The 19222-nt window shown below is 55.1% G+C and overlaps 3 protein-coding genes across 5 annotated transcripts; 2 read left to right on the plus strand and 1 right to left on the minus strand.

Moving 5' to 3' along the window:
* The first annotated feature begins 697 nt into the window (after positions 1-697).
* On the plus strand, positions 698-4247 carry IFI30 (IFI30 lysosomal thiol reductase). Of its 2 annotated transcripts, none has more exons than XM_036311769.1 (7): positions 698-858; positions 1989-2150; positions 2241-2315; positions 2533-2625; positions 3405-3557; positions 3739-3792; positions 3865-4247. In XM_036311769.1, the coding sequence occupies exons 1-7, from the start codon at positions 748-750 to the stop codon at positions 3925-3927; spliced, it is 711 nt and encodes a 236-aa protein (XP_036167662.1). In that variant the 5' UTR covers positions 698-747; the 3' UTR covers positions 3928-4247. The 2 variants fall into 2 exon arrangements, with proteins under 2 accessions (XP_036167662.1, XP_036167661.1); XM_036311768.1 differs by having other exon boundaries at positions 700-858; positions 1968-2150.
* A 4607-nt stretch (positions 4248-8854) lies between these two features.
* Positions 8855-11698, plus strand: MPV17L2 (MPV17 mitochondrial inner membrane protein like 2). 2 transcript variants are annotated; one of them, XM_036311784.1, is made up of 4 exons: positions 8855-9154; positions 9747-9917; positions 10569-10645; positions 10742-11698. In XM_036311784.1, exons 1-4 carry the CDS (start codon positions 8968-8970, stop codon positions 10925-10927), a joined length of 621 nt encoding a protein of 206 aa, XP_036167677.1. In that variant the 5' UTR covers positions 8855-8967; the 3' UTR covers positions 10928-11698. The 2 variants fall into 2 exon arrangements, with proteins under 2 accessions (XP_036167677.1, XP_036167679.1); XM_036311786.1 differs by having other exon boundaries at positions 10802-11698.
* Positions 11699-11746: 48 nt separating this feature from the next.
* On the minus strand, positions 11747-17187 carry RAB3A (RAB3A, member RAS oncogene family). Its single transcript, XM_036311783.1, has 5 exons — positions 17029-17187; positions 15721-15948; positions 14378-14496; positions 13562-13686; positions 11747-12554 (listed from the first exon to the last, which is right to left on the minus strand). The coding sequence occupies exons 2-5, from the start codon at positions 15946-15948 to the stop codon at positions 12364-12366; spliced, it is 663 nt and encodes a 220-aa protein (XP_036167676.1). The 5' UTR covers positions 17029-17187; the 3' UTR covers positions 11747-12363.
* Positions 17188-19222: the final 2035 nt, after the last annotated feature.

The raw sequence follows: 19222 nt of genomic DNA on the forward strand, positions 1-19222 counted from the left end.
GGGAAGAATGACCACCAGCTTCCTCCCACCCCCTAGAGTCAGAGTGGGGGCCAAGGGAAGTGAGCGGCCCTACTGCTCTGGCTTCTGCTTTCTGGCCCAGCTGTGGCCAAGTCTGAGTCAACCCCTCGGGACTATATCTGGGCTGGGGAGTGGACTGGGGTTGGGGTGAGGGGCAGGGCCCATGGGTGAGGAGTAACGGGGGTCTTGAGCCAGGCTAGGGAAAGGGTTCGGGGCTGTGCAGCCAGTGCCCACTCCCAGGTAGGGAGTCGCGCCTGCCCTCCCTGGCCCCCCAGAGTGCAGGGATGCCCCGGCTGGGGGCAGGGGGCTAGACCACCCTAGCTACCCCAGAGGGCTCTGTGGTGTGAGAAGACCCTTCCGCCTCCCTCTCTGTGTCTGTTTCTGAAGCCCCCGCCCCACCTGCGCTCCAGGAGCTTGATCCCAGCTTCAGGTGTCTGGGCTGGGCAGATGCGGGGCTGGGGTGAGGGTGAGGTGAAGCGCTGAGCGGCCGGATGGCCAAGTGATTGCTGTCCCAGCACCTGGGGGGGGGGGGGGGGGGGGGGGGACGGGGACAGGGGCGGGTTGCAAAGGGAGATCCCGAGGGAATTGCAGACACCAGAGACGCCAGCCCGGCCCCGAGGGGCGTGGGCCCCGGGAGGCGGGTCCGGCCTAGGGGCAGGGCCACGACCGGGTTAAAGGCCGCTCCCTCCCCCGGACTGCTCCTGTCGCCGCGCCTGTGCCCACGCTGTGATGGCCTGGTCGCCGCTCCTGCCGTTCCTGCTGGTGCTGCTGCTCCAGGTCCCCGCGGAGGCGCGCGCGTCCCCGCTGGACACAGTCCTCGAGGGGGCGGCCCCCTGCAAGGTAAGGACGACAGCTCGGCGGGCGGGCGGGCGGCTCGCCTCCTCCGAGACCTGGCCCCGCAGCCCGCGATCTGCAGGGGACACGCCCGTCGGTGCCGAAATCCCCCCTGTAATTCCAGGCACTGGCCGCACTCGGAGTGCTTTCGCTTTCCCATCTCTAGCCGAGACGCTCGCTCGGCGGTCCCCACTCCGTCCCCGCCCGGCCCGCCCGAGGGTGCACTGAGCACCTACTGTGTGTATCTGGGGTGGGAATCAGGGTCTCCCCTTGGAGGCCAGGGGAAGCCCCGACAAGCCTGCCCATGGCACCCGCATCCCTACCGGATGCACTTCGGCCAAGGAAGAGCGCCAGCCAACACCCGCCTCGGAGGCTGGCGACTTGCTCACAAACCGGGGTGCCTGCGCCCCTCGGCTGGAGCCGGAAGTCAGCACTTACTAGGTGCCACCTCCGCAGGGAGCATGGGAGGGTTCAGTGGGCCCCTTGGGAGGAAGAGGAGTCAGAGCAGGTGTAGGAGCAAGGCTCTGGGCGTGAAGTGGCACCAAATGAGCATCCATTAGTCTCCTGTGGTATGCACCTCTGGGAAGGCAGGATTGAGGTCAGGGACCAGAAATGTGCTTGCCTTGAGTCCTTACCGTAGACGGTTCCCCTGGGCCAGAGGTTTCACCTCAGCTGGAGAAAAGCAAGAGCTGTGCATGCATTAATTGCCTGCGGTATACAAGTCTGTCCCATCTGTTCTGCAGCCAAACACACTTAAGGGCGCAGTAAAGCCTTAGAGTCAAGAGTGCGCTCAGGCCCTAACTGGTTTGGCTCAGCGGATAGAGCGTCGGCCTGCAGACTGAAGGGTCCCAGGTTCGATTCTGGTCAAGGGCATGTACCTTGGTTGCGGGCACATCCCCAGTGGGGGGTGTGCAGGAGGCAGCTGATCGATGTTTCTCTCTCATCGATGTTTCTAACTCTCTATCCCTCTCCATTCCTCTCTGTAAAAAATCAATAAAATATATTTAAAAAAAAAAAAGAGTGCTCAGGATGGAGCACTTACTATTGGCATCTCTCTTTCTGCAAGAGAACCAAGCAGAGCTACAACTTGCTTCATACCCCTTCCTCCTGCACAGGCCGGTTACCTGTGCCCACAGGTGTCCCTTGGAAAGCCCCGCCCACCACCTGTCAACGTGAGTCTCTACTACGAGGCCCTGTGCGGTGGCTGCAGGCTCTTCCTGGTCCGAGAGCTGTTCCCCACGTGGCTGATGGTCTATGAGATTCTCAATGTCACTCTGGTGCCCTACGGAAACGCCAAGGTACATGGGCGCCAGGGAAGCTGAGGCCCGTGGCCAGGATTGGGAGACACCTGTGGCGAGCTGGCCGGTACTCACCTCACTGCCTTTCAGGAACAGAATGTCAGCGGCAAGTGGGAGTTTACGTGCCAGCATGGAGAGGAGGAGTGCAAGTGGAACAAGGTGGAGGTGAGCGGCCCCAGGGTCCCATGTAGGGCACACGGAGGCCTGGGAGGCTTCAGGCGGTAACGAAGGCAAAATCCAGGCTCAGAGGGGATTGGAACCAGCTCTCTCCCCTGCCGATGTGTCTCCACTCATTGCTTTGTTAACGGGTGCCCATGGTTATTACCAGAGTGGTCTTGGCGTGCTCTGGGCCCTTCTCATGCCTTTGCCTGCCCACCCCTAGGCCTGCCTGTTGGACCAGCTGACGTGGAACGCAGCCTTCCTAACCATTGTCTGCTTAGAGGAACTGGATGACATGGAGAGCAATCTGAAGCCAGTGAGTGATACTCTTACTTGGCCTGGGTTGGGAGACCCTGGCCTTCCCTACACTCAGACCCAGGTTCAAGTCCTGTCCCCAACAGCCACTCTCTGTAGGCCCCAGGGAAATGCTCTTTCCTTGCTAAGCCTCTGTCTGTGAGTCAAGGGAAGGAAGATCTGGGGCATGGGTAGGTGAGGGAGTGCTTTCTCTAGGAGCAGCCTCTGAGCTGGGCTTCCATGAACAGGAATGTGCAGGGACACAGATGATGACCCTCCTCTGGGGTATGGGGGTGACAAGACGGGCCCGCCCACCTCCCTGGAAGATTACGAAAAAGAGCTCCCAAAGGAATGACTCATCTGCCCTGATCAATTATTCATTCATCAAATATTCAGGCCACCCAGGAGGACTCACCCTGAGACGCCCCAGCCCTGTGGAACCATACCGGGGCTGGCAGGGGACAGAGGAGGGCGAGCCCTGAGGAGATGCTGAGGAAGCTGGAGGATGGGTGTTCCTGGTAGAGGGAACAGCACAGATAAAAGCTCTGAGGGAAATGTAGGAGTCAGGGGCTGAAGGTCTGGTCAGAGTGGACTCAGGAGCAGCCTCAGCTCTGCCTCAGGGGCCTCCACTCAGGCATGTATGAAGCACCTGCTGTTTACATGCATGTTACATTGTCGTGGACCCAACTGTCCCTTATTGCCAGTGAGGAAACAGAAACTTGGCTTGGGGGGCCCCTAGGGGGGCTGTTGGGGCGATAACAAGGAGATAGCTAAGGCTCACTGGCCTTCCTCTGCCCTCAGTGCCTGCAGATCTATGCCCCGAAGGTGTCCCCAGATGCCATCATGGACTGTGCAATGGGGGACCGTGGCACACAGCTCTTGCACATGAATGCCCAACTTACAGACGCTCTGGAGCCGCCCCATGAGTATGTGCCTTGGGTCCTCGTCAATGGGGTAAGAATCTAGTGGCCCTCAGGTTGGCCCTCAGGCAGGGACCAGGGTGGTGGGTGTACCCACCAGTCTGGAAGACAGGGAGGCAGGGGCCAGGCTTGGGGCCATTTGCAACCCCTTCTGGGCCTGGCATGGGCTGGTCAGGGCAGGTAGCACTTGTGACCTCCTGTCTTGCTTCGTGCAGAAACCTTTGGAAGACATTAGCCAGCTCCTAACCGTCGTGTGCCAGTTGTACCAGGTAAGCCAGAGTGATTCATCAAGTGGGGGTGGGGTCTCTCTCAGGCCCCCAACTCACGACTGTCTCCTCCAGGGGGAGAAGCCAGAATTCTGCCCATCCAAGGCCAGCTCCCACTGGGACGTCTGCCTCAAGTGACAGCTGTTGCCCTTGGAGGAAGCTGATGGAAGAATGAGCTCCCACCTGCCTTCATTTTTCTGATCCCTGACTTAGCAGCTATGGCTCATCATCCAGATAAATTACACATTCCATGAAGTCCAGATTTTACCCCAAGATCGAGAATCTACCACTGAGAATGGTGCTACATTGAAACTAGTTTAATAAACCCTTCTAGACATTGTGACAATATCCTTCCATTTTCCCCACCCCCCCCCGGCCTGTGACAACTGCTGTTCTTTTGTTTCTATGAGTTTTACTTTTTTAAATTCCACATATAAATAAAATCATACAATATTTGTCCTCTGACTTATTTCACTCCGCATCGTATCCTCCAGGTTCCCCCATATTATCACAAATAGCAAGGTTTCCTTCTATTTTTTTATGGTCGAATAATATTTGTGTTGTCCCTTTTGTTAAAAAGGATAATGTCCAGCTGGTATAGCTCAGTGGTTGAGTGCCAGTCTATGAACCAGGAGATCAGAGTTCCATTCCCAGTCAGGGCATATGCTCCAGTTGTGAGTTCAATCCCCAGTAGGGGGCGTGCAGGAGGCAGGCAATCAATGATTCCCTCTCATTGATGTTTCTATCTCCCTTGCTTTCTGAAATCAATAAGAAATATATATATTAAAAAAGGATATCAAAGAAAGAACTTCCTTGGCAGGTCTAATTAGATTTTCCCTGATAATTTACCAGGATGCAGCAGACATTCCGTCTGCTTTGCTGGAAGTTTCTGTAAGGAATCTCAGGTTGGACTTTGAAAAGCCTCTATCATTGGTTAACTAAAGATGAGAAACGACCAGGTTTCACCTTGCAGTATCCATGCCTCTTGGCAAATTTTTTAAAAAATATATTTTATTGATTATTTTACTGAGAGGAAGGGAGAGGGATAGAGAGTTAGAAACATTGATGAGAGAGAAACATCAATCAGCTGCCTCCTGCACACCTGTTACTGGGGATGTGCCTGCAACCAAGGCACATGCCCTTGACTGGAATCGAACCTGGGACCCTTCAGCCCGCAGGCCGACACTCTATCCACTGAGCCAAACCGGTTAGGTCGCAAATTCTTTAAAAAAAAAAAAAAATTATTGATTGGAGAGAAAAAAATAACATTGATTTGTTTCACTTATTTATGTGTTCACTGGTTGATTCTTGTATGTCCCTCACGTACCCACAACCTTTGCGTTTTGGGATAATGCTCTAATCATCTGATCTACCCAGCCAGCGCTACTTTCTTCTTTTTTTAAAAAATGGATTTCAGAGAGAGGAAGGGAGAGGGAGAAAAAGATAAAAACATTGATGAGAAAGAATCATCAGCTGCCTTCTGCATGCCCCCTCCTGGGGACCGAGCCCGCAACCCAGGCATGTGCCCTGACCAGGAACAGAACCTAGAACCATGACCTCCTGGTTCACAGGTTGATGCTCAACCACTGAGCCACGCCGGCCAGGCAAGGCTTCTTTCTTCTTGATAGCCCCTGTGAGAAATGTTCACCTGTCCAAATTAAAATAGTGAACTAGGAGACAGAAGTATGGCGAAAATGAGGTCTTCAACATGTTCTTGAGAGCAGGTTGTACAGGCACACATGGAGTAGGGATCACAGCCTATTTACCCCTAAGGTGCGAGAGTCCCTCCTCCGGTTCCTCATTGGTTGAGTACTATGGGGTTTACAGTTTCCTAGGACTTGTTGGGTTATTTTTTAAAAATGGGCTGAGGCCTTTTCTAGTTGTCTCCACTTACCCCTGTGTAGTTGAGGCAGCGCCTCGGGGATTTCCACCTCGATGCTGGCGACAGGTACACAGTTCTTTGTTCTTATAGCCTCTTCCTTCCTCTCTCCATTCCGTTTGCCCTGGGGAACTTCAGTAACCGTTTCCATTAAACGTTGGCTGTGCTGAGGATGGATCACAGAGGCCTGTTTCCTACATCCCGCAAATATTACAAGGATCATGTTGGGCCGGGATCTACCTGTAAGACTGAACCTGCAAGGCAGTTATGAGCCAGTTTTCCTGTGAAGATTTTGTAAACATCAGCTCCCCAAAGTGAAACCTGGTTTCTTGAATGTGGTTGTTGATAAAGTTTTCCTGACTGTCCTGTGAACCAAAATTTGACTTTTTTAACCATGTTGGAAGATTTCCACCAAAGATGCGGTAAAATCTAAAGTCTGTAATACCAGGCTGAGGTACTTGACAGCAGTTAAGTGCTGAAGGATAATTTTACCAAAATAAGGTAAAATCGTGACTCTCAAACAGATGTAAAAATGAGCATGTGATTAAAATTGTTGTTAACTGCCGAAATCGGTTTGGCTCAGTGGATAGAGCGTCGGCCTGCGGACTGAAAGGTTCCAGGTTCGATTCCGGTCAAGGGCATGTACCTTGGTTGCCATGTACCTTGGTTGCGGGCACATCCCCAGTGGGGGGGAGTGTGCAGGAGGCAGCTGATCGATGTTTCTAACTCTCTATCTCTCTCCTTTCCTCTCTGTAAAAACTCAATAAAATTTAAAAAAAAATTGTTGCTAACTTATTATAAATGAGGACAAATGGCCAGGTGTTAACTCCATTTTAAAGGAGGTCCAAAGAACAAACACATTAAAATGGATACGCAAAGTACGGCAAAAATAACTGGGGGAAGAATGTCTTTCCACCTGGCAGAACTCATTTGCATGTCCATAAGCAAAAACTATTGTTAGGTTTGACCCAGCAATTGAGTTGACACCCCTCCCCGAGGAACTGGCTTTACAGGTTGTTTCACTATGGACATTCCCTTTGCTGAAGACCACATTGCACTTGTGGTGACCACATTCCACTCTCTCCCCTCCGGGTATGCATAAAGAAGTCTCCGCCCAGGGGAAAAATCCCGCCAAAAGTCCTTTAAAAGCCACTGACTCCCCTCCCTGGGTGCTGGAGCCATCCAAGCTCAGCCATCTGGTGTGCGGATGATCGATGATCGAATAAAATCCCTCACTCTGGCCTCGTGCGTTTCTCCTTCGGGCGACCTAACAATTATTTCTTGCTGTTACTAGTTATAACTACAGTTTATAAAAAATGTGGACGAAAGGGGCCACATGCTAACCTGACAAGCTCAGGGAAGGTCTGCAGGTGGGCTTGCAAACTCAAAGACCTAAAGTAACCACAAAGGATGGTTTGAATTAAACTTTTAACTAAAAGCAGTTATGGTGGGTAGTCATCTCCTAGGCCAGTATCTTCACTGGCAAGGTCAACCTTTACCTTAACTGAGCCTAACTGTCTTTTTGCATCTGAGATAACATACCCTTGAAATGTCTGGGTAACTTGTAACTTCCCCTTTTCTGGACTCCTTGGGGCACAACCTAAGGTGCCTGGGCGCCAGGAAAGATACCACAAATTCCTTCATTGTTTTTGTTATGTTAATTGTTGACTGTTCATTATCTGCACCCACCTAAGTATGTGTCTATCATTTTACTTTTTATCCAACCCCAGAGGTTCCCCCCTCTTTGCTTTCTCCCTCCTTTCTAGTCTATCACCAAGGTATTTCTTGTAACCCATCTATGTCCCCTTCTCTGATTGCAATGTATAAAATAGATGAAAAGAACTGCCATTCTCTGGAGCATTGTCTCAATCCGTTGACTCTGCTTCCTGGCAATTGTCGACAGTTTGGCTCAGATAAACTCACAAAAATTCTTTACAGGATTAAAATGTTTTTAAGTTAACAAAAATGTTTTTAAATTTCCATAGAATCAGAATCAGAATATGCCGAAGGGCAATTTTTTTTTTTTTTTGGTAAAGTGCCATATAATAAATAGTTTAGTTTTTACAGGCCAAAGTCTTTGTTGAAACACCTCATTGGAATGACAGTAAGCAACACAAACAAATGGGCACAGAAGTTTGAATTTCATATAATTCTCACATGCCCCATATTATTTTGATTTTTCCCTGACCAATGCAAAAATGTAAGAAACATTCTTAGTTCGTGGGCTTCACAAAAAGAGGCAGTGACAGGATTTGGCCCGCAGGCTGTAGTTTGTGACACCCTATTCCTGTAGGTGAATGCACCCTATTCCTGTAGGTTTCCGTTGAAACTCACATTTTCCCTTACAGTAAGTAACACGGGAAGTAACATGGGTATACAGTTATTTGTGCAGCAGCAGAGTTGCTGCCAAATAAGTTACTGCACGTAATGTGCTTGGAACAGTGCCTACCACTCGCATTACTATTGTGGAACTACGGTCAGAAGCCCAGCTAACAGCCAAGACCAAGGTCAAGTTCTGGACCTGTGGCTCCCACGCGGCTGCGCGTAGCGGAACTGTAGCCCCGCCTCCAACACCGTGAGTCTTTGTGGGATTAGACTTCCGCCCCGGTAGCTGACACGGCCACTGGTCTGAATGCCTGCTCAGGAATCTCGCGAGAATCTGGAAATAGGGAGCGCTAAAACCATAGAGCGTGATAACTGTCTAAGATTGGCCATCTCAATGCGGGAGGCGGGATGACAGGTGTAATGGTGGCCTGAGATTGGTCAGTGCTGTCTGCGATGGTAAGAATGTGACGACAGGCCCTAGCTGGTTTGGTTCAGTGGATAGAGCGTAGGCCTGTGGACTGAAGGGTCCCGGGTTCGACTCCAGCCAAGGGCACATGCCTGGGTTGCGGGCTCAATCCCCAGTAGGGGGCATGCAGGAGGCAGCTGATCAATGATTCCCTCTCCTCTATCTCTCTTTCTCTCTTCCTTCCTCTCTGAAATCAATAAAAACATATTAAAAAAAAAGAAAGAATGTGACGACAGTTACCCTTAGGCCAGTGCAGAAAGGGGCGGGGAAACGCGGTGATACGTCAGCTATTGGCAAGCGTGGCTTGTGATTGGTCCATACGGCTATGCCCGTCTTCGTTTAGGGATTGGCCAAGGGGTAGGATGTCGGCCTTTCATTGGATAAGACCTCTCAGGGCGGGCAAAGTGGAGCACCGAGCAGTCAGCACAGCCCGGGCGCAGCCGGGACGCACGATTGGTCGCCGCGGGCAGGCTGGCCCGGAGCGCCGGTCCCTGGATCCCCGCGCGCGATGGCGTCGGGTGGCTGGCGCTGGCTGCGCGGCCTGTGGGCAGCGGGGCAGCCCATGTTCCAAGGCCGCGCGCTGCTCTTCACCAACACGCTGGGCTGTGGCGTTCTCATGGCGGCCGGGGACGGCGCGCGCCAGTCCTGGGAGATCCGCGCCCGGCCCGGCCAGAAGTTCGACCCCCGGCGCTCAGGTGAGAAGGCTGCTAGTCCTTGACCCCAGGGAACCTTTGACCCGACCCCAGATTTGGAAACCCCTGGACCGTACCCGCGGGCCATGACCCCTAACCCGCGGGCCGAGTCCCCGGCAGGACCCTTGATCTCCGCGCGCACCCTACAACCTGACAGCCGCTACCCGGGTCTCCCCTCGCACCCGGGCCTCTGCCCCATCCCTTCCCCAGGCTCCATTTCCTCCAACTCGGAGCGCGTCCATCCACTCCCACCCTTCGGGTCTCGTCCCCGCCCACCCCTTCGTCTGCTTCCCTGCCTCCTGCAGTGAGGGATGAGCACTCAGCCTGGGACCTTGCCCCCGGGGGTGGACCCCGGCAGCCTGGGCGTGTGCCCTGGCCTCGGTTTCCTTCTCTGGAAATAGGGGCGATGGTAGGATCCTCTGCAGGGCGGTGAAGGGATGCGGTGAGATGTAAAAGCAGCCCCTGGGATGGAGCCTGGCAGTGGGAGACCGTCTGGGTGGTCTCTGGAGGGGCGCTGGGCTTCCCCAGGGAGAGTGGACGGGAGGTTAAGGTACTGACCTGCCCCCCACCCCCCTGACTCTTGGACTGCCCTCAGTGAGCATGTTTGCTGTGGGCTGCAGCATGGGCCCCTTCCTACACTACTGGTACCTCTGGCTGGACCGCGTGCTCCCTGCGTCCGGCCTCCGTGGACTTCCAAACGTCCTCAGGAAGGTCCTCGTCGACCAGCTGGTGGCCTCGCCCTTGCTGGGTGTCTGGTACTTCTTGGGTAAGGAGCCCCATGAGCTTGAGTTTTGCAAACCCTCCTAGGCCAGGAGGGGCTGAGCCAGCCTTGTGTTAGGGAGGACGCCAGGGGCACTTCAGATGCACCTCCCTTGGTGGGTGGTCCCGGACTGGAGGCTGGGTCACAGGACCGACCTCGTGGGGGCAGGTGTGAGTGGCAGAAGCACAGACGATGGCACTAAGTGTAGGAGGGATGGGGACAGGGTCTGATGGGGCTGCTCTGGCGGGAAGGGGCGAAGGGGTTCCCAGAGGAGAGGAACTCGGCTGAGACCTGAAGGCGTCAGCAGGTAGAGGAATGGCCTGAAGGAAGAAGAGCCGATGGGGCAGTCACCCCAGCCTTTGCCTCCAGGAAGAAAGTCCTCACCTGTTCCCCACCCCACAGGCTTAGCTTCCTCATCGGTGAAGGACAGGTAATAAAACAGCCTCAGCATCAGGAAGGGTGTGTCCCTGTCCTTCAGATGGACCTGTCACTGTGACTCCCCCCCTCCCCCCACCTGTTGTTTCTCCACACCCACCACACGCCTACAGGCCGTTAAATGTAGGTTCCTCTGCCCGGGACATTGTGTCTCTCCGGTCATTCCCCTCGGGCTCCATCATCAGGACTCCCTAACCTTTGACATGCTCATCTCTTCCCCAGGTATTGGCAGCCTAGAGGGCCAGTCCCTGGAGGAGAGCTGCCAGGAACTTCGGGACAAGTTCTGGGAATTCTACAAGGTGGGCATAGTACCCCGAGCCCCACCGCCCCGTTCATTCTCCTCCCCCCACGGCTCCCTGGGCCCACCCTTTACCACGCTCTGTCCCTCCCCACAGGCTGACTGGTGCGTGTGGCCTGCGGCGCAGCTGGTGAACTTCCTCTTTGTGCCCCCCCAGTTCCGAGTCACCTACATCAATGGCCTGACACTGGGCTGGGACACGTACCTTTCCTACCTGAAGTACCGGGTGAACGCAGTGGACAGACCAGGCACCCAGGAAACTTCTCAGGGGCCACACATGTGAGCCCCAAATGGCAGTACAGCTCCCCTCCAGGGTGAGGGCCTCCTGTGCCCTTGACAATCCGCACCCCACGGTTGGCAGGCGGGAAGCTGATCACCAGCAGGGGGAAGACCGAGCCCCTCTCAGCAGTCCAACAGGACCTTAGCCAGGTCCCTGCCTCATCTTTCCAGTGAGGCTGACTTCAACCCCCAGACAAGGGAGGGCGTGGTGAGGAGCCGGAGGAAGGGATGAAGGTGGCATGCGACCAGACCCTGTTGTGTGGACAGACCCCAGGCACCCTGACACCCCAGCATGGGTGGCCCGGTGAGGACGGAGTTGCCCCACCCCCTCGACTAGATGCCAGATGAGTCAAAACTGATTCCAGCTGACCAACCACCTGGGTGGGAAGGGGGATGGGCCCAAAGCAGGGCAGAGTCCTGGGCTGAATTCCAGCCCCACCCCCACCCCCACTCCTGGGCATCTGGCTGGGCTGCCCCTTCCAAGCCCACTACCAGGCCTTACTCTTCCCATCTGGAACATAACCATGAAGATGGACAGTCATCCCCCAGGTCTTCTCACTGGGAGCCCCTATGACCAGGATGTCCCATCTTCAGCACTGGGCCCCGGCCACCCAGCCAGTCCGAAGCCCTCAAAACTGCTGGGCTGGGCTCTGAGCCCTGGAACAAAGGTGGGGACATTGCCTGTCCACTCAGCAGGGCCTGGCCTGGGCAGCACCAGGGTCATGTTCTGATTGTGGGCTGTGGAAACTTCATTAAATTTTCTCTGTAACTGAAAGTCTCACAGATGACCACAGCCAGCGCTGGCAGGCAGCACTCATAGACATAGCATCGTCCATCCATTTTATTGGGTGTGTGTAGTGTTGTCATGACATCTCCTGGGAGAACTGGGAGCACATTTGACACTCATGACGTCAGGTCTGTGGGGGTATTCCCAGGTTCGTGAGGAACCACTCCAGCCCCCGCTTAAAAATAAGAAGGTAAAACTTGGGGCCAGGAGTGAGGTGGGCCACTGTCAGGCTCTGACCCTCCTGTGGTCCATGCTGAGATCCCACTGTGACCAAGGGGCTGACAGGCCTGGCTGCCTGACATCACCTGGTCACCCTGCCCTCCGGTGTCATCTGGCCCCCTCTTCAAAACAGAGCTATAGATGGGGTGACTTTTTAAAAAGGTGGGGTTCTGGAGAAGAGGATGAGCGGTGAGTTCGCGGGGCAACAACACGCCACGGCAGAGCAGAGACAGGGCTGTATGTACAGGGCGGGGTGCAGGGGGTGGTGGTGCCAAGCCCCCAGGGGATATCGCCAATAAATAAATAAATAAATAGCTACAATAATAAATAAGGGTGACGGGCTAGGGCTCGGTCGGGGCAGGGTCTTGTGCCCATGGTCAGGAGGGGCCGGGAGGTGGTTGGGGAGGGCAGGGCGGGGGTGGGTAGGCCAGCTCTCAGCAGGCGCAGTCCTGGTGTGGGGGCGCCTGCTGGTCCGTGAGCTGTGGGCCCTGCTTGGCGCCTGTGACAGCAGGGTCAGCCGTGTCCAGCGACTCGGACATCTTCTCACAGATGACGTCCACCAGGCGCTCAAAGGTCTGCTTGACATTAATGTTGTCCTTGGCACTTGCCTCAAAGAACTCAAACCCTGTGGTCAGGGAAGAAAGGGGTGAAGACCTTGGGCCCCCCGCTCCCCAAGACATTCTCTGAGGTCAGAAACCACTGGAGGTTCCTAGTGCCTACTGCACCATAAAGGCCCTGGTGAGTAATGTGGGGAAGTGACATTTAACTGGGTCAGCGCTGTGTTTTCTGCCCTCCTTTCTTCACCCGAAAACTGTCCCTTTCTTGGCCTGGCTGGTTAGCTCGGCTGGTTAGAGTGTCGTCCTGCTGTGCCGAAGTTGTGGGCTTGATCCCCAGTCAGGGCACTTACAAGAAACAACCAATGAATAAGTGGCAACCAAGTGCTGTTTCTCTATCTCTCTAAAATCAATTAAATAAAAAATTTAAAAAAACACACCCACACACAAAACTCCCCTTCTCATCGTCCCCGAGGCCCTGGTAAGACTCACCGCCTGGCCCAGTCCCATACACTGTCCCTGCTGTTATCTGACATTCACATCCAGCCATGCCTGCGCCTGCTCACGTTCTGTGGCTCCCTATTGCCCTAGGAAGGGCCCAGCTCTTCAGCTTGTGGTCAGACCCTGCATCATTGGCCACACTCATCCCAAGTGCCCTCATGTTGCAACTGTGTAAAAGCATTTGCCAAAATGCACAGGGTCCTTCCCACTCTGGCCTTTGCCCAAGTTGTTTCCTCTGCCTAAAGGACCACCCTGTCTTAACCGGATACAGTGTCCTTCCTCCACGAAGCCTTTGAGGCAATCCCCACTGGACTTCCCCAGCCCTAGTGCTTATATTCCTCAAAGCTGGAGGCCAGCAACACCCAGCATGAGGCTGGGCAGTGAAGGTGTCAGAATGAATCTACCAAGACCCACTGTACATGGTTCCTGGGTCACGGCCAGTTTGCCGAAAGAGTGGATTGGATTTGCATCCAGACCTCATCTGGCTTTGCTGTGAGGCCTTGGGTGTGTCCCTTCCCCTCAGAGTTTCAGCGTCCCTCCTCTAGCCTGTAGGTGTCCAGCCCCTCCAGGCACTCACCAAGGTGGTCAGCCAGCTGCCGACCGCGTTCGGACGACACCACTCGCTCGTCCTCCATGTCACACTTGTTCCCCACCAGCAGCACCTGCGCATTGTCCCACGAGTAGGTCTTGATCTGGGTTGACCTGGAGGAGGAGGCAATGGGCAGGTTAGGGCTTGAAGGAACTGAGCTCCACTCCTTCCCCCTCCCCAGCCCTCAGCTCCCCATTTCCCTTGAACCTGGCAGGTTCCGTTTCTCCTCCAGCCTTTGTCCTGCCGGAAACGCGCTGCTGTCTGTGGGTGTCTGTTTCAGCAGTTCCCTGCTCTTCAAAATCTCTCTTTCAAGCAATCTCTTTCACCTTCCCAGATCCCTGCCCCCAGAGAGAATTTCTCTCTCCTCAGCAAAATCAGAAATTTTCTTAAAATTTATCATTACTTCTGGGCAGAAATGTAAATGTGTAAGTCCTTAAACCTGTGTTAACTGTCCTTATATTGTCTGTTCTCCCCCCACACCCTCAGATTTTTTCCATATGTTTCGTTTCATTTTTCCACCTGAAATCTTTTCCCCTGTTATTTTGAGCCTAATTACTCCTCAGAAGACAGTTTGAGGAATAATGAGGCAGAGGCAGCAGTGGAGGGAGACAGAACAGGGTGGAGGTATCATAGGGACAGACCTGCTGTTTTAATGATTATAGATTGACAGCAGGTCTGGGCCCCCAATATTGTTATTTATATATCTGTCAGGGGACTAGGGACCCCTCATCAGCCTACCCCCCAGGCTTTGCAACAAACCCAGCTCAGAAGACAGTCTGAGAGAGGGGGTGAGGGGGTGCTCACCAGTCCTGCACAGCGTTGAAGGACTCCTCGTTGGTGATGTCATACATGAGGATGAAGCCCATGGCACCCCGATAGTAGGCTGTGGTGATGGTTCGGTACCGCTCTTGCCCTGCTGTGTCCTGAGGAAGAAGAGACAGGGTCAGAGAGGACCCCCATGCGAGTTCTTCCGTGGAAATGAGCTCTGAGACAATCCAGTCCAGCTCTCGCAAGACCCAGAGCTTGCCCAGAGGCACAGGGGGCCAGGGAGAGCCAGCCAGCCACCGGCACCAAGAATGTGGTGCTCAGTCATCCTATAGAGTCCGGCACCTGCAGAACTGTCCCCTCATTCATCAATACACGTGTACAGGGCACTGCCCTGTGCCATATACCACACTGGGCACTGGGGGCACAGCTGTAAAAGTAGATAAAAATCACTGCCCCTGTGGGACTGACAGCTCAATTGTGCGAAACAGAAAATAAACACATGGCCGAAACCGGTTTGGCTCAGTGGATAGAGCGTCGGCCTGTGGACTAAAGGGTCCCGGGTTCGATTTCGGTCAGGGGCATGTGCCTGGGTTGCGGGCACATCCCCAGTGGGAGATGTGCAGGAGGCGGCTGATCTATGTTTCTCTCCCATCGATGTTTCTAACTCTCTGTCTCTCTCCCTTCCTCTCTGTGGAAAATCAATAAAATATATTTTAAAAAAAGAAAGAAAATAAACACGTGGAAGAAAATGTATACTATGTCAGAGGGCGGTAAGGATTGAGGAGGAAAATAAATGTGGGCCTGAAGGAAGTGAGAGGGCACAGCCAGGCCAAAGGTGCTGACGTGGACTGCTTGGTGAGCTTGAGGGATAGTAAGGCAGAGGCAGCAATGGAGGGAGACAGGGTGGAGCTATCACAGGGACAGACCAGGCAGGGTCTCCCATGCCAGGGTGGGGTTTGGGGTTTACCCTGTGTGAGGTGGGAGCCCACGGAGGCTCCTTCAGATCTCTCTGGGGTTGTGGGAGGCAGCCAGGTGACCCTGGGGAGGTGCCTGTCCCAGGCAATGAGGTTGGGGGGCCAACATCTGGTGAAACCTCAGACTCACATGGAAGAACTTGCAGACGAGGAAACAGGCACCAGCCCAGTGATGCTCCTGCAGATAGGAGGTGTAGGAAGAACCCAGCATTGGCTCATCCCTCAGCCCTGGCGAGCACTGACAGCTCCCGTGGAAGAGGAGGGCTCTCCTGTGCCTTGGGTGCACAGTAGGCACATGGTAAACGCCCAGTTGTGTGAATGAATGAAGAGATGGGCAAAGCTGGGGCTGATTTTCCGGGAAGGGAGGGAGAGTGATGGAGTTAGGAGCCCCCCAGCTGGACCCACCCAGATCTGCAGCTTGATCCTCTTGTCATTGCGGTAGATAGTCTTGACCTTGAAGTCTATGCCCACAGTGCTGACAAAGGCGGGTGTGAAGGAGTCGTCTGCATAGCGGAAGAGGAATGATGTCTTGCCCACGCTGCTGTTACCAATGATAAGGATCTTGAACATGTAGTCAAAATTCTGGTCCGAGGACTCTTTCTGTCCATAGCGAGAGTCTGTGGCTGACGCCATCTGGGAATGTGGGGCACAGGCTAGTGTGAGGGGTCCTCTGCCATCCCCAGGCCCAGGCCCAGGATGGAGAAAACTCTAGAGCCACAGAGAGGAACTAGCGTTCCACCAGAAGCCCCAGTACTACTAACTGTGGAACCCAGGGCAGAGGGCCTGATGTGACCTTGAAAGGTGGGGGAAGGGGAGTGTATTTCAGGAAGGAGTTCAGAGAAGCCAGGATGAGGACACCCCTGCAGCCCCCTCCAGTAGACCTGTGCCCCAGGTCAGGCTGTAACCCTACACCCTAGGGCTGTGCCCGGAGGGGGTAACTGCGGCCGGCCCCGCCCCCCATCTATCATTTATGTTCCTCAGAACCCAAAGCGGGCACACCTGGACAGTCCGCCTGGATGCAAATCTGCAGCCCCAATTCCAGGCTGGGGGAGCTCAAGCTGAGGCAGCTGCATCACGTGATAGGGGTGGAGCATGCACACGCTCACGTGCACACAGCAGGGCACACACCGGTAACAACACACTCGGAACACAGAACAGAGACGCAGACGCCTGTCTGCACACCGGCATGCATATATAAAGGTGCAAACCCAGACGTGCACACGGCGCCCTTCACACATGCAGGTGTGTGTACGTAACCCACACAGGCACGCATTCCCCTGTACGTATGCACACAGCCGTGCACGCACACGCTCAATCCATGCGTTTCTCTCCACAAGCATGCAGCAAGGGCATATTTGGGTCAGGACCCACACGGAGTCACATGAGCATATTCAGGTACACGCAAGGGTGCATACAGACCCGCCCACACAGGCGGGCGCGCACACGCGTGTGCACACCCCGCGCACGCGCACGCAGTTTCCCGCAAGGCACTCGCCTCCCCTCCCCCTCCGCCGCAGAGGCGGGGGTAAGAGGGATGAGGGTAGGGCAGGTGAAGGGAGCCAGGGCCCTACTCCTCCCCAGGCCTGCGACTACCTCATCCTCCCTCTATTTAACCCCCACCAACCTCGTCCCCTAACCCTGCCAATCCACCATCCAAATGAAGTTTATTTAGATGCTTTCAGCGGGAGCGCACCAGGCCTCCCAGGAGCTCACCTTGCCCTGCACCGATGCGGTGACGACCACAACAACGGCGACTTTTTTGGCGGTGACGGTGACGAGCCTTCCGTGCGAGGATGTAGGGCTGCGCGGCAGCAGCTGGAGCCCCTGCAGTCTGCGGTGACGTCCTGCAAAGAGCGGGGCGGGGCCTCACATGCAGACACGGCCGTGACGCCATCCTGGGGCGGAGCCGCGTTAGAAGAGGTGGCCCACTGCCGCGCTCAGAGCTGGAAGGGGCGGGACTCTTGCGCAGATTGACGCACAAATGGGGCGGGGCCCAGTGTGCACATCCAATAGCGGGCGGGAACGTACAGGAGGGGCGGAATCGCCTTCTGGTTCCGCCCCTTGTAAGTGTCATGGAGGCGGGGCTGCGCAGCAACCTCTAACTGGCCTAAGCATCCGAGCGACGGGCCGAGCAGCCAATCAGTGATTATTATCTTCCTCCTTCGGTCCATTAGTGGCTCCCGAGCTGTGGGTGACAGGAGGTCGAGGCCTGGAGGGGGTCCGGGTGTTTGGGGGGCGTTCCCCTTCCCCACCGCCGCTCTCCCCAGGTGGGACACTGGCGGCCCCTACCCAGACCGGGAAGCTGTGTTCTCCTGTCACCCGCCCCCCCTTTCCAGTTTTAGAAAAGAGAACCAGAGGTGGAGAGCTGCTCCATACCTCCTCTGTATAGGGTTCAAAAAAGTACAAAAGAAAAAGCGGACATAGGAGTTGGGAGACCCCGTCCATTTTCTGAGATGAAAGACCCCAAAGTGGGCCTGGCTGATAGATGCACCACCCGGTATCCGAGATGAAATAAGAAACAGGGACCAGTAGAGTCACCCTCCCCACCAATTCCCAGAAAAAGGGAAGGGGCTGATGGACGCTCCAACAACCCCACTCCTGCCGACGCCCATTTTCCAGAGAAGAATTCTAAGAAAAGGCAGAAGTAGGGCGGAGAAACCGCCTGACCCCTGAACCTGCAAAGCCCAGGATAAAAGAGCCGGACGCGAGGAGGGTACCAGCGGGTCTTGGGCTTCTCCGCTCCCTGGTTCCTGAGTTAAAGCCAGGGCCGGAGAGGCCCCCTCCCTCCTGGGGAAACAAGACTCAGTGAGACTCTGGGGCTGAGATGCTCCATCGTCCCCCCCCCCCCAAATATTGAGGCGGGGGAGTCAGCATTGCGGGGGGCGGGAGAAGGAGACACCGGGCCCTCACTCCAGGTCCCGGCCCCAGCTCCCTCCGCTCCCCAGGAGGCTCCGATCCCCCCCCCCCCAATGGCCCCCAGGAGACGGGGAGGGGGGAGAGTCGCGTCCTGTTTATAAAAAGCTCTCCAGCTGCGCAGGCGACGAGAAACCACAATAACTCGGCGCCTGGAGGCCGCCCCCTCAATGCACGCCTGCCCCCCCGTGCAGAGGGTCCCTCCTGCTCCGCTTGCATTTGGGAAATCTGTTTTACTTCGGGGTAACACTTTTGTCCATCTCCCCCACTTAGCCCATGAGAGTATCACAAACCCACTGCAGGGAATTGTGAAAATTCAGGAAATACATACATAAATAAAGAATCCCACCCCAGGTTCCCGCACACAAAGATGGCAGTCCCAGCTCTGGTGCGGCTGGTCCAGGCACCCAGGGGAAGCAGGAGCGTGAGGCCCCTTGGCTCCCTGACCCTCCTGCTTTCCGCTTCGTCTGTGGGTGGCACTTGGAAATACCTGTTTTTTCCTCAGGGAAAACACCACAACAATGTGCAACAGCTTCTGCCCAGACAGATTTGTATTTTAACATAAAAATAACGCAAGGCCTTTCTTACTAAGAATCAGAATGTGGCTCTGGAACTAGAGATGGTTGACCAGGGAGATGGGGAGCTTTGTGTTTGGGGTGGTCTCCTGTCTGGCGGAAGAGACAGAGCTGAATGGGAGAAGCACCCCAAACCCTCCCAGGTCCCGCCCCACTCAGCAAAGTCCAAACTCCTCCCTGAAACCCAGGACCCACAAAGACCCATCTCCTCTTTCTCCTCCAGTCAGACACTCCTTCACTGGTTCCAGGTGTGATCTGGCCTCAGGACCTTTGCACCTGCTGTTTCCTAGAGCACTTGTCCCCTAGCTGTTCCCTCCCCTTGCTCTCCCATCCCCTTCAGCCTGATCAACCCCACCATCTCCTTCCAGAGGTTCCAATGTCACCCTGTCCTTCCTATCACACCTTTCTTTCCTGACACA

This window comes from Myotis myotis, unplaced genomic scaffold (assembly GCF_014108235.1).
Source record: "Myotis myotis isolate mMyoMyo1 unplaced genomic scaffold, mMyoMyo1.p scaffold_m19_p_6, whole genome shotgun sequence".
Classification (NCBI taxonomy): domain Eukaryota; kingdom Metazoa; phylum Chordata; class Mammalia; order Chiroptera; family Vespertilionidae; genus Myotis; species Myotis myotis.